The 12164-nt window shown below is 35.6% G+C and overlaps 1 protein-coding gene across 1 annotated transcript; it reads left to right on the forward strand.

Moving 5' to 3' along the window:
• The first annotated feature begins 1176 nt into the window (after positions 1-1176).
• LOC127736809 (uncharacterized) lies at positions 1177-4393 on the forward strand. The gene is made up of 2 exons (XM_052247404.1): positions 1177-4145; positions 4367-4393. Exon 1 carries the CDS (start codon positions 1275-1277, stop codon positions 3354-3356), a length of 2082 nt encoding a protein of 693 aa, XP_052103364.1. The 5' UTR covers positions 1177-1274; the 3' UTR covers positions 3357-4145; positions 4367-4393.
• Positions 4394-12164: the final 7771 nt, after the last annotated feature.

A 12164-nucleotide genomic window follows, 5' to 3' on the forward strand; every position in this document is an offset into this window, starting at 1 on the left:
ACATGCTCCGGCAGAGTAGTCACTTCCGGAAAAAGGGGAAGAGGTTTTGTCATGGAATCAATAAATGGTAATGACAAATTTGACCTGCCGGTACTGATAGAATGTGATCATATTCCCAACAATAGGGACGAAATACCTACTCCTGAAGTCACAATGCATCACCCTCATTTAAAAGAACTTAGAGGAAGCATTCCACCAATAGAGGAACACTGCCAAATTCTTCTCTTAATTGGCAGAGACCTTATAGAGGCACACCACATTCTTGACCAGCGCATAGGACCACCCAGAACTTCATATGCACAGCAGTTAAAACTGGGTTGGGTAGTGATAGGAGAGACTTGCATTAACAAGCAGCACGTACCTCTTGAATTAAACGTCAAATTCACCAACATTTTACCTACAGGACAACCGTCAACATTTCAACCATGCACAAGCAAGTTTGACATCCGGGAAAATTACACAGACCCTGTAAAGAAAGATTTACAATCGCCACTCTTTGAAAAAACAAGGGACGATGATAAGCCTGGAATGTCATATGAAGACAAAATGTTCATGAAGCAGATGGACAACGAATTTGTGAGGGACTCGGAAGGAAGTTGGGTAGCACCGTTACCGTTCCGAGTGCCAAGACAGCCATTGCCAAGCAACAGACCACAAGCTCTTCATCGTGCTAATATGTTAGACGCCAGTCTGAATAGAAACCCAGTTAAGCGGGAACACTTTCTTACATTTATGAGTAAGATCCTAGACAATAATCATGCAGAGCTCGCTCCACTGTTAGATGCCCATGAAGAGTGCTGGTATTTACCACTGTTTGGTGTCTATCACCCAAAGAAACCCGATCAGATTAGGGGTGTGTTTGATTCTTCCGCAAAATGTAACGGAGTCTCGCTTAACAGCGTCCTGCTAACAGGTCCCGACTTGACCAATGATCTTTTAGGAGTATTGCTGCGTTTCAGGAAAGAAATGGTCGCAGTAACTGCAGACGTCCAACACATGTTTCACTGTTTTGTAGTCAGAAAAGACCACCGAAATTATCTGAGATTTTTATGGCATAAAGACAACGACCTGCACGAGAACCTTGTCGAATACCGCATGAGAGTTCATGTTTTCGGAAATAGTCCGTCACCTGCCGTTGCTACGCTTGGTCTCAGAAAAGCGGCTCAGACTCAGAACAAGAGTTTGGCAGTCACGTGACTAGCTTTGTTACAAGAAATTTCTATGTCGACGACGGTCTTACGTCTTGTCCTACAAAGGAGGAAGCTGTTAAGCTCATGAAGGACACACAGCAAGCATTAGCAAAATATGGAAACTTAAGGCTTCACAAGTTCGCCTCTAATTGTGCGGAAGTTATGTCTGCATTTCAAGCCAGTGATTTGGCTTCAAATCTTAAGGATCTAGACTTAGATGTCGACAGCAAACCCCTGCAACGTAGTCTTGGACTCAGCTGGGACGTAAACACTGACAACTTCTTATTTCAATTGTCATCAGAAAATAAACCGATCACTCGGAGAGGGATTTTATCAACGATAAACAGCATCTACGATCCTCTTGGATTTTTAGCTCCTGTGATTTTACAAGGAAAGCTCCTACTAAGGAAGATAGTATCAGAAACCGTCGATTGGGATCAACCTCTCTCTGATGAGACAGCAATTGAATGGAAATCTTGGAGAGATACTTTAATAGCTATTGAAACATTGCGCATTCCACGTACCTACGTACAGTATCTCAGCAAAACCGTCACAAAGGAGTTACATGTCTTCTCTGATGCGTCAGAAAAAGCCATAGCAGCTGTTGCTTATCTACGCACGACCGACAGTGGTGGTGAACCAAACATGGGGTTCATTCTTGGGAAAGCAAAAGTTGCACCTACAAGTGGTCACACTATTCCTCGACTTGAACTATCTGCTGCCGTGTTAGCAGTTGAGATCACACAAACCATCGTGGATAATTTAGATTTACACATAGACACCGTGAAATTCTACACAGACAGTAAAGTGGTCTTAGGTTACATCAGTAACGAGACAAGAAGGTTCTTTATCTACGTCGCCAATAGAGTAGAGAAAATAAGTAAATTTAGCTCTCCAAGTCAATGGAATTATGTACCAACGAATCGTAATCCCGCAGACTCGGGAACAAGGTCCGTACCAGCCCACGAAATTCATAGTAGTGAGTGGTTATTGGGACCGAGACAACTTCTTTCCTCAGAACAGGAGGAGAATTCCGAGGACATATATCAACTAATAGATCCAGAGGAAGATGGAGAAATCCGCGCAACTGTTAATATTGCAAAGACTTTTGCCACAACTGAGCGTAAAGGTATCGGAACTGGAAGATTCAACCGATTCTCCAACTGGACATCACTTGTTCGAGCAATAGCCTTTTTGGAACGTTTCTCCCGTTTACACGGGTCAAAACAGGCAGAATCGGTGACCTCTCTTGAAAGCTTTTCAAATGCCGAAAACTTCATTTTAATGTCCGCTCAGCACGAAGTTTACGGAGAAGAAATAGATAACATTCGACGCAAGGAACAAATTCATATACGAAGCCCGATAGCTAACCTCAATCCGTTTTTGGACAAAAGAGGACTATTACGAGTAGGAGGCCGTATTGTCAAATCTGACTTAAACCTCCGTGAAAAGAAACCTTTGATCGTCCCTGGACGCCATCATATAGCGACATTATTAGTCCGACACTACCATGACAAGATAAAACATCAAGGACGCCACTTCACAGATGGAGCGATTCGATCCGCAGGATTCTGGATCGTCGGAGCAAAACGCTTGATCTCTTCTATTATTCACAAATGTGTGACATGCCGCAAACTCAGAGGAAAAACTGAGTATCAAATCATGTCTGATTTGCCAGAGGACCGTCTTGAACCATCACCTCCGTTCACTAACGTTGGAATCGACACCTTTGGACCATGGACAATTGTTTCACATAAAACCTGTGGTGGATACGCCAACTCCAAACGTTGGGCAATTTTATTCACCTGCTTAGTGACGAGAGCTGTTCATATCGAACTCATCGAGGAAATGAGCTCTTCAGCCTTTATAAACGCTGTCAGAAGATTCACAGCCATTAGAGGCCAAGTCAAGATCTTTCGATCCGACCGTGGAACTAACTTTATTGGCGCAATCGACGACTTGAAAATCGATTCAGTCAACGTTGAGGACGGACCCCTTAAGAACTTTCTGTACAATTCCGGTACAACTTGGATCTTCAATCCGCCGCATTCGTCCCACATGGGTGGAGCCTGGGAGAGAATGATTGGTATCGTTAGGAGAATACTTGATTATATGCTTTTAAATGCTGCCGGAAGGAGCCTAACGCATGACGTGCTCAATACGTAAATGGCAGAAGTTTCAGCAATAGTGAACTCTAGACCTCTGGTACCGGTATCGACAGATCCAGAGAATCCGTTAATCTTAACACCAGCTATGTTATTGACACAAAAGACCGATTACATCTTCACTTCAAATCAGCTTGGAGAATTCGACAAACGGGATCTATGTCTAGCCGAATGGAGACGTGTACAGGCTCTGGCCAGTGTTTTCTGGTCCCGTTGGAGGAAAGAGTACCTACCGCTACTACAACCACGACGAAAATGGACCGAAGATCGCCGTGATCTCATCAAAGGAGACGTCATTCTCCTAAAGGATAAAAAACTCTACCGTACTCAATGGCCCATCGGAGTTATAGTAAACTCATTTAAAAGTTCCGACGAACATGTCCGGAAAGCAGAAGTACGAATCATCGTAAATGGAAAAGCCACCATCTACACACGACCAATAGTGGACATGATTCTTCTCGTAGAGAACGACTGTATATAGTTTGTATCAATCATGTTAATAGTGATACTTTGGATTTATATAGTGAGATCTTCAAGTGTGTTATATATTTGGAATAGTGATATCAGTTAGACATCAGACGGGGAGTATTCTGTTTCACATTCAATTTTACTATATGTTTCCATAATCATCCGGAACAAATCGCACTGGACCGATTTCTTACATCACCGTTTTTATTGTACTACGGGACTACTTTTAATTTCTGTGACACCGTCTGCTCCAAAATTTAACACATGTAACATGGACGACACTTAATTATTTTCTGAGGAAATCGAGACATACCACTGTCAAGTACGTTTTATTCATTTATAAACTGTGATAATTTAATCTGTTTTACTCCGTTAATTTGGATAAATGATTTATTAAATGCATACGAACTGTAAGTTATTTATATCCGAGATTTGAACTGTAAATTCTACTTTCGTTTTCATTTCATTGTTTTAAACATTTGCATTTAAACTTAGTATGTTCTTTCATACACATTGTAAGTATTTCCTTTTGTTTTATTGCAGTTTACCAAACAATACTGACTACTGTATCAACCTTTCTGGTGGAATATCATATTACAATTTTCAAAACAAGTTGTGTTCTTTATATATTCGCCGAGATTGCGATTCAGTCACCTGGTTAAACTAGCTGAGTCAGGCTCAGCATAGGAATTGTTCCCCAAATGAGTACCAATCGCTCATTTGAGTAATTATTTGGTAACTAGCTAAAAAAACTATTTTTTTTCTTTTCTTAATATGACACAAATTCATTTAAGGAATGACTGTAATATTTTTTCTGTCTATGAAGAAATAACATCAAAAATGTGGTGCACCTTTAATAACCCGCGTAGCGGGTTATTTCAAAGTGTGCACCACATTTTTTATGTTATTTCGAATAGACAGAAAAATATTACTGTCATTTCTTATAATGTAATTCTAAATTTCATTTTAAACTGGAGTAAACCATGAAAAAACGTTGATGACGTCACGGACACATGACAAAATTTTGTCTATGAGCTGATAAACAAAACAACGTCAGCCAATCAGAAGACGCGTAACATCCAAAATTAAATTATAAAAAATGCGGCAAATTTTCCAAAAGATGAATAGAGTCAATAGACCTATCTTGATATACTGAGAAGATACAAGCCTATGAACACTTTTAAAAATTGACAATTTTCAAGGCTAAAAGCTTTTAAATTTCTCATATTATATATAAATATAGTTCTTTAGAAGCATTTAAATTTGTTCCATTTTCTTTAAATTTGTGCCATTTTAGGTAAAAAGACTCATTTAAAGAAAATTTTTAGCACTATCAAATAATTACTCAAATGAGGGATTGTTACTCATTTGAGGAATAGTTCCTGATTTGGTGGTTGTCCCCAACCTGATTATTATAACTTACACAACATTACCGTAAAAATAACAGGGGAGAGGTTTGATATTTCCAAAGTTCAGTTAATCCCAAGACATTTTTTTTAGGTATCTGTCCCAAAACATGATATGGTTTCATTTGACTATGTATATAATTTTGTTTTGTGTCTTTTGTCTTGTCTCTTTTTTTTTATGGTTTTCACTTTTGTACCTTTGTTACTGTTACTGTTACTGTTAGTATAAGACTTTTAAGAACTCACTTTTAAACATTACTTCTACTTTGTAGTGACCGCCTTCAACACGTTGAAGTTTATGTCACTTGTACTGCACATTGCTTTGTGGAGACGTATGTTCAGTGAAAAATTTAACAGTTTTTATAGTTGAAAACAAAAAAAATTAATAACATTTTTACATAGTGGTAGGTCCGTGTATATTTGCGTCCATTCGTTTTTCATTTTGAAATATCAAAAACAAAAAACAAGAGTGTTTTCATTTTTCGTTTTTGATTTCTCAAAAACCAAAACGAAAAACGAAAGTGTTTTCATTTTTCGTTTTTGGTTTTGACAGCTAGTTTAAAGCCAATAACAACTAATACAAAAATCATGTATCTAAGACTAAAATATCAATCAGTGCACATCCAACATCCAATGGATTTAGTAGATGGATAGACGTCATTAACAGTCAGAGAAAGACATGACCTTGTGCAATGCCAAATCATAGGTATCAACAGATTGTAGTACCTTGATGTGTATAACAATAATATTTAGTATAAATTTAAGTTACTGATAACAAAATTAATATTTATACCAATAAAAACAATATTCAAAGATCTATTTACAGTGTTCAATTGGTAACCTTTTAAAATAAGTTTATTTAAAGGATTGATTAGTTTACCCTGATCGTTTTTAATTTACATGCATACAATTTCTATTTATATTATTATTGATAAATACAATATTGCAGTGAGGGAGGTTGTTTGTGACTTCAGGGAACTTTATTTGGATATGCCTGTTATGGTCTAATTGAGATTTACAAGACCTTCATTCAATTTCAGCACATTTTGTGAATGTATGTCCCATTTATAAGCATTATGTTTTTCGGTCTGTGCGTCCGTTTGTTCGTCCGTTCATCCGTCTGTTCCGCTTCAGGTTAATGTTTTTGGTCAAAGTAGTTTTTGATGAAGTTGAAGTCCAATCAACTTGAAACTCAGTACACATGTTCCATATGATATGATCTTTCTAATTTATATGCCAAATTAGAGTTCTGACCGCAATATACGGTCAACTGGACATAGAAAATGATAGTGCGAGTGGGGCATTCATATACTATGGACACATTCTTGTTCAAATCCTTTATTAAAGAAGTTAGTAAATTTACTTCAGATAAAAAAATACTAAATTAGACGAACCAATCTAATTAAAATATATATCTCTGTTTTCGTTATACTTATATAACTTTTTTGTATGAATTTTAATAAGATTACTGGACAAACGCCTTCAATCTTCGGACTTAATTCTTAACAATTTTACCGAGCGGAGCGAGGCGAAAAAAAATAACGTATTTCAAGCCAAATCTTATATGTATGCTATACACACAAATTTATTGTTTAAACTTGGTAATCAATTGATTTAAAATACAGTCCTAGATAATTAAATAATCATGAAATATTTGGTCTAGTAATCAAATAATCACTAAAAAAAACGGCCAAGTAATCACATAATCAAAAACTCCATAAGGAATTATTAAAGATGACATATTTTTGTATTAATATTGATTCACTTATAAGGTCTTTGCATCGGAAATAAACTATAATTAATTCTAAAACCAGTTGTTGGCATAATACGGGTCATTTTCTTCACATTGACATAATTTACTAAACGTTTATTGAAACCTGTAATGTGAAGACGTGAATGAAAATGCGGAGTTTGTGAGACCAGGTTCAAGCAAGCAGCCACTCGCTAGCAGCCACTTCGCTAGCAGCCAGTTTTCAGATGTTTATATAAACCCAAATGTTGCATAAGATTCAAACGTACTTCAAATGTTTTAATTAATATATAACCACTATATTATCAGTTTTTAATGTATAATTAAGCAGTCAAAGACACTTTTAAATGAATTTCAAAATTTCATTTCTTGTTCATTAATTATATAAATACAATAGAAATCGCTTTCAATACATCACACAGCGTGCTGCACGCTTTACATGTCAAATAGTCAACACTTTTGAGTGTATATAGAATCGTAAATAATTATGAAATTATTTAAATGTTGGCAAAACTGCACTATTGTGTGAAATAGCTTTCCATATTCTCGGCATCCTGTCAAACAGTTCATGAAAAGTAACAACTGTTCTGCATTAGAAGAAAAACAGTTGCACTCGTGCTTTAACTTTTTTTTTGCCACACAAAAATGTTTTGACAAAACATTCTACTTCTGAAACAGTGAATTTCGCTTACTTATGATTAGACGAAAGGTTTATTTTATGTACTCAAAGTATGGTGGGCAAGGAAATTATTTATTAGCTTTAAAAAATAATCCGTACTGTACCCAAACTGGGAATTTTGATCAAGTAGGCGCTAGGTCTCTAGCTTACGTTTGCACCTAGTGCGGAAACAAGTATTGCCATATAATTTTGGTTTATTAACTTTTCGGTAAGGGTTGGGTAGGGTATCTGACCTCAACTTTGGACCTACTGTAGACCTCAGCTACTAAGCTTCCCTTTGTCTTAGTGCGGACAAAAGTATTGCCTTAGAATTTGTTTTTATTAAATTTTCGGTAAGGGTGGGGTTGGGTGTCCGCGGACCCCAACTTTGGACCTACTTAAAAAAATAAACTAAGACGAATAACACCCTGGATTTGTTTCTCCAGTAGACCTCAGCTACCCAACTTCCCTTTGCACCTAGTATTGCCGTAGATTTTTTATATTAAATTTTCGGTAATGGTGTGGTAGGGTAGGTAGCTGAGGTCCACTTTAGAAAAAAATCCAAAGTGATGTTCGGCATAGTCTTTTTTTATAATGTAATAAGCTGGCAAATTATAAAAGCTCGTGTCTTAATTGATAGGCATAGAAATAAAAAGAAAACGTAAGATAACCAATAACAATCTACCGGAGACAAAATAACGTTGGTTTAAAGGCAACTAGGATGATGGTCTGGATACGGGGTTCTTCATTTCTGTATTCTTTGATATTCTATGCCGATTTTCTCTATTCTTTAATCAGTGTTTGAGGCCATTTTTCTCTATTCTTTATTTCTTTATACTTTTTGCCAATTATTCTGTTCTCTTTATATTTTAACACCTCATTATTCTATTTTTTTTTTTTTTTTTTTTTTTTATTTCTTGGTCCATTGTCTCTTCATTCATATTTCTTTCCCTATATTCTCTATTCCGTAAACCCCCATCCACACCAAGGCTCTAGTTAAGGTCACCATATAGCTTTCAAAAATAAGCAAAACTAATACCGAGTAGGCTCCGAATGGCAAAATGATTGAATGCTAATACCGGTTTGAATTGTGAAATAGCGGAAATTTGTTTTTCAATCAATTGATCAAGCAAAACACATTATCGTCCTGAATGTTCGTATAATGGACCTTGGTCATGAATTCTAATCATCTTAGATCAACCTTTCTAAATTTAAAGATCACGCACCCTTATTGTTCAGATTGTTAAAGTCTTTTGCATCCGTCGACATTATCTTCGATTAAAGATCTGATAACCACAGTGACTGTGCATGTATACTTTAATGACCGGGGTAGTTTTCTTATAAGTTTTAAAAAGTAGTAACCTCCCTTGTTAATGTGATGTTGTAATCAATCTTTTTATTTGGACCATCTTTATATAATATTGTATTGTACAATTTAAATTTATGATTCGTTTAATATCTAAATATTATAATTTATTTTTTTATTAAAGATATAAACAAGGTAATTTGAAAGGCTTTGATTCATTTATCACCGTAGTTCAATTCATTAGTCAGGCGGTCTATTTTGTCTACATTATGTTGAAAGAACAACGGGGTGTTTACATTGGCATTATTTACTATCAATGACTGTGAAACAAGAAAGGAAAACATTGTACATTATAAAACGAGAAATAATTAAAATTAAATACAAAATTCTTGTTTAGTGAAATCAAAAACGAAAAACGGAAACACTTTTGATTTTCATTTTGGTTTTAGAGAAATCAAAAACAAAAAATGAAAACACTTTCGTTTTCCGTTTTGGTTTTAGAGAAATCAAAAACGAAAAATGAAAACACTTTTGTTTTTCGTTTTGGTTTTTGAGAAATCAAAAACGAAAAATGAAAACACTCTCGTTTTTTGTTTTTTTGTTTTTGATATTTCAAAATGAAAAACGAATGGACGCAAATATACACGGACCGTGGTAGTGCATATTTTTATCTTATTTATTTTTAATATTAAGATAAAACTATATACACATGATGAATTTACTGACTGTAGGTGTAGGTTGAGATGACTGTTTTGAACGACTCTATAGAGTCGCTCATAACAATACTCAGAGGAAGGCCGTTCCAGTTTTTAATTGTTCGTGGAAAAAATGATTGTTGGCGTATATGTGTTCTGCAGGATGGAATATGGTATGAGAGTGCGTGCATGTTCCAGGACTGTCTGAGCGGTTGTATTGGTCTGTCTGTTTTTGTGATTGCGATGAGATGGTATGTGATTTTGTAAAACATGACAAGGCGTGCATCTGTTCTTCTGTGTGTGAGGTCTCTTCATTTTAAGTGATTCATCATGTCACTAACGCTTGATGTGTTTCTGTGTCGGTTACTGACAAACCTAGCAGCCCTTCTTTGCACCTTTTCTAGTTTGTTTATATCCTCAGTAAAGTAAGGATCCCATACTGAACAGGCATATTCTAGTGATGGTCTGACTAAAGATTTATATGCCTGTTCCTTTAATGAGGTGGAACTGATGTTAAGATTCCTTTTTAGAAAACCTGGTGTACTGTTAGCCTTATTGCAGATGGTGTTTATGTGACTGTGTCATTTTAGGTCAGATTGTATTGTCACGCCTAGGTATTTTGCCTTGTCAACATGTTCAAGAACGTGGCCGTGTAGAGTGTAATTGAAGGTGAATGGATTGTTATTTCGACTGATGGACATAACATTACACTTGTCAGGATGAAAAGCAATTTTCCATGTATGTTCCCAGATGCCTAGTGTGTTTAGATCTTTTTGTAGGGTTTCGCAATCGCTGTGAGATTTTATAACCAGGTAAGCAAAAGTGTCGTCTGCAAATAGGCGTATGGTGGAATTTAACCCAACTGGTATATCATTAATATAAAATAAGAACAGACTTGGGCCCAGAACAGATCCTTGAGGCACTCCTGACTTCACAGGGACATAGCCTGAAGTCTCACCCTCCAGGGAAAACTGCTTGGGTACGACATGAAAAAAAAGCCTTGTATCCATGCATTTGTTTTTCCCTGTATCCCATAGTAATTTAGTTTGTGTGTTAATAAGTTATGACTGACTTTATCAAAAGCTTTAGAAAAGTCCATTTATGATAAGTACATCTGTTTTGTTTTGAAGTTTCAATATTTTTAGTGCTAACTACAACATGTTCCATAATTTTGCAACATATGCATGTTAAAGAAATAGGCTATAATTCTCTGGATTATATTTGGACCCTTTCTTGAGAATGGGGGAGATATGTGCATTATTAAAGGCAACAATTGTGACCTGGGGATGCTATTTTGTATTGCAATTTAAATTTTGATTTTGAAGGAGAATGTGTCTCATAATTTTCTCTTGTATTTTTTCTCGCATACATCACTACATTTGTACCTTAACTTTGCCACAAAAGTCTTGACTTTTGTCATGAAGGATCTGCAATTGTAGCAAAGGATTACATTTTCGTATTCTTTGACTTGGTTTACACAAAATAAGGAACAGAATATTTTATAAAAATCTTTCTCATCTCCAGATATGTTTATATATCTCCATACATTTACTCCTTTACAGGCCGAACAGATTTTCATGACTTTTGTGTTCTGTTTACATCTTCATGGATGATTGCAGACGACTAAGTGCCTTACTCTCAAAACACACATACAACTTTTTTATGCGCAATACAGTATATCTTTTTTATAATTTTTAATTGATAAAAATACTTTTATATATAACTATATTATTATTTAAAAGTTTTGAAGCTTATCAATTTTTTTTTATTAATTATATTTTTTAGAGACTTGGAAAGTAGTGCTTTACGTTGCATAAAGAGGCAGGGCTTAAAAAACAACGTACGGCAGAGGTCATTGTATTGTAGTTATAAATAGACAATAATAGTGCATTGACTTGACATATCAACGATATAAGGATGAGGCTTAGAAACGGGGAAATACGAGGCTCTGCCGAGCTTTTTCCCCGTTTCGCGCCGAATCCTTATATCGTTGATATGTCAAGTCAATGCACTATTATTGTCTTTATACTGCAATCTAAAAAAAAAACATTTTCAATTGCTGTTTAATGTGTTAATGTTATTATTTGATTTAAATATTGGGAAACTTCCCCCTTTTATAAAAAGGCCTCATATCATGCAGGCGGAGAAATATATAACACAATGAAATGTACATTACCTGTTAAAACCCGCAATCGATGGTGAACGAATTTGTTTGGGAATGACCTTAAATATCAACAATAAGCATAAAACATAATGATTTATAGTTTGCAAACAAAAAATATTAACAAGTGAAATATGTTTTTTTTCTAAAAATTGCAAAAGAATAAGTTTGAGTCGTTGTAAACATTGGAAACAAGAACAGGTTGAATAGGTCGTATGAATAATTAATTATAATTTCGGCAATTTCTATTTAAATATTCATGAGGAAAAGTGATATCAGGTCAGTGACTGTATATGACATAGAAATATACGGTCAACGCATTTTGAATGCTCAAATAGAACGAGTGCAGTTATGTACTGAGTATA

Source organism: Mytilus californianus, unplaced genomic scaffold, assembly GCF_021869535.1.
Source record: "Mytilus californianus isolate M0D057914Y unplaced genomic scaffold, xbMytCali1.0.p SCAF_37, whole genome shotgun sequence".
Classification (NCBI taxonomy): Eukaryota; Metazoa; Mollusca; class Bivalvia; order Mytilida; family Mytilidae; genus Mytilus; species Mytilus californianus.

Excerpts from the sequence above, each read along its gene's own strand:
- LOC127736809 (XM_052247404.1), top strand. The coding sequence starts at position 1,275 with ATGAAGGACACACAGCAAGCATTAGCAAAATATGGAAACTTAAGGCTT.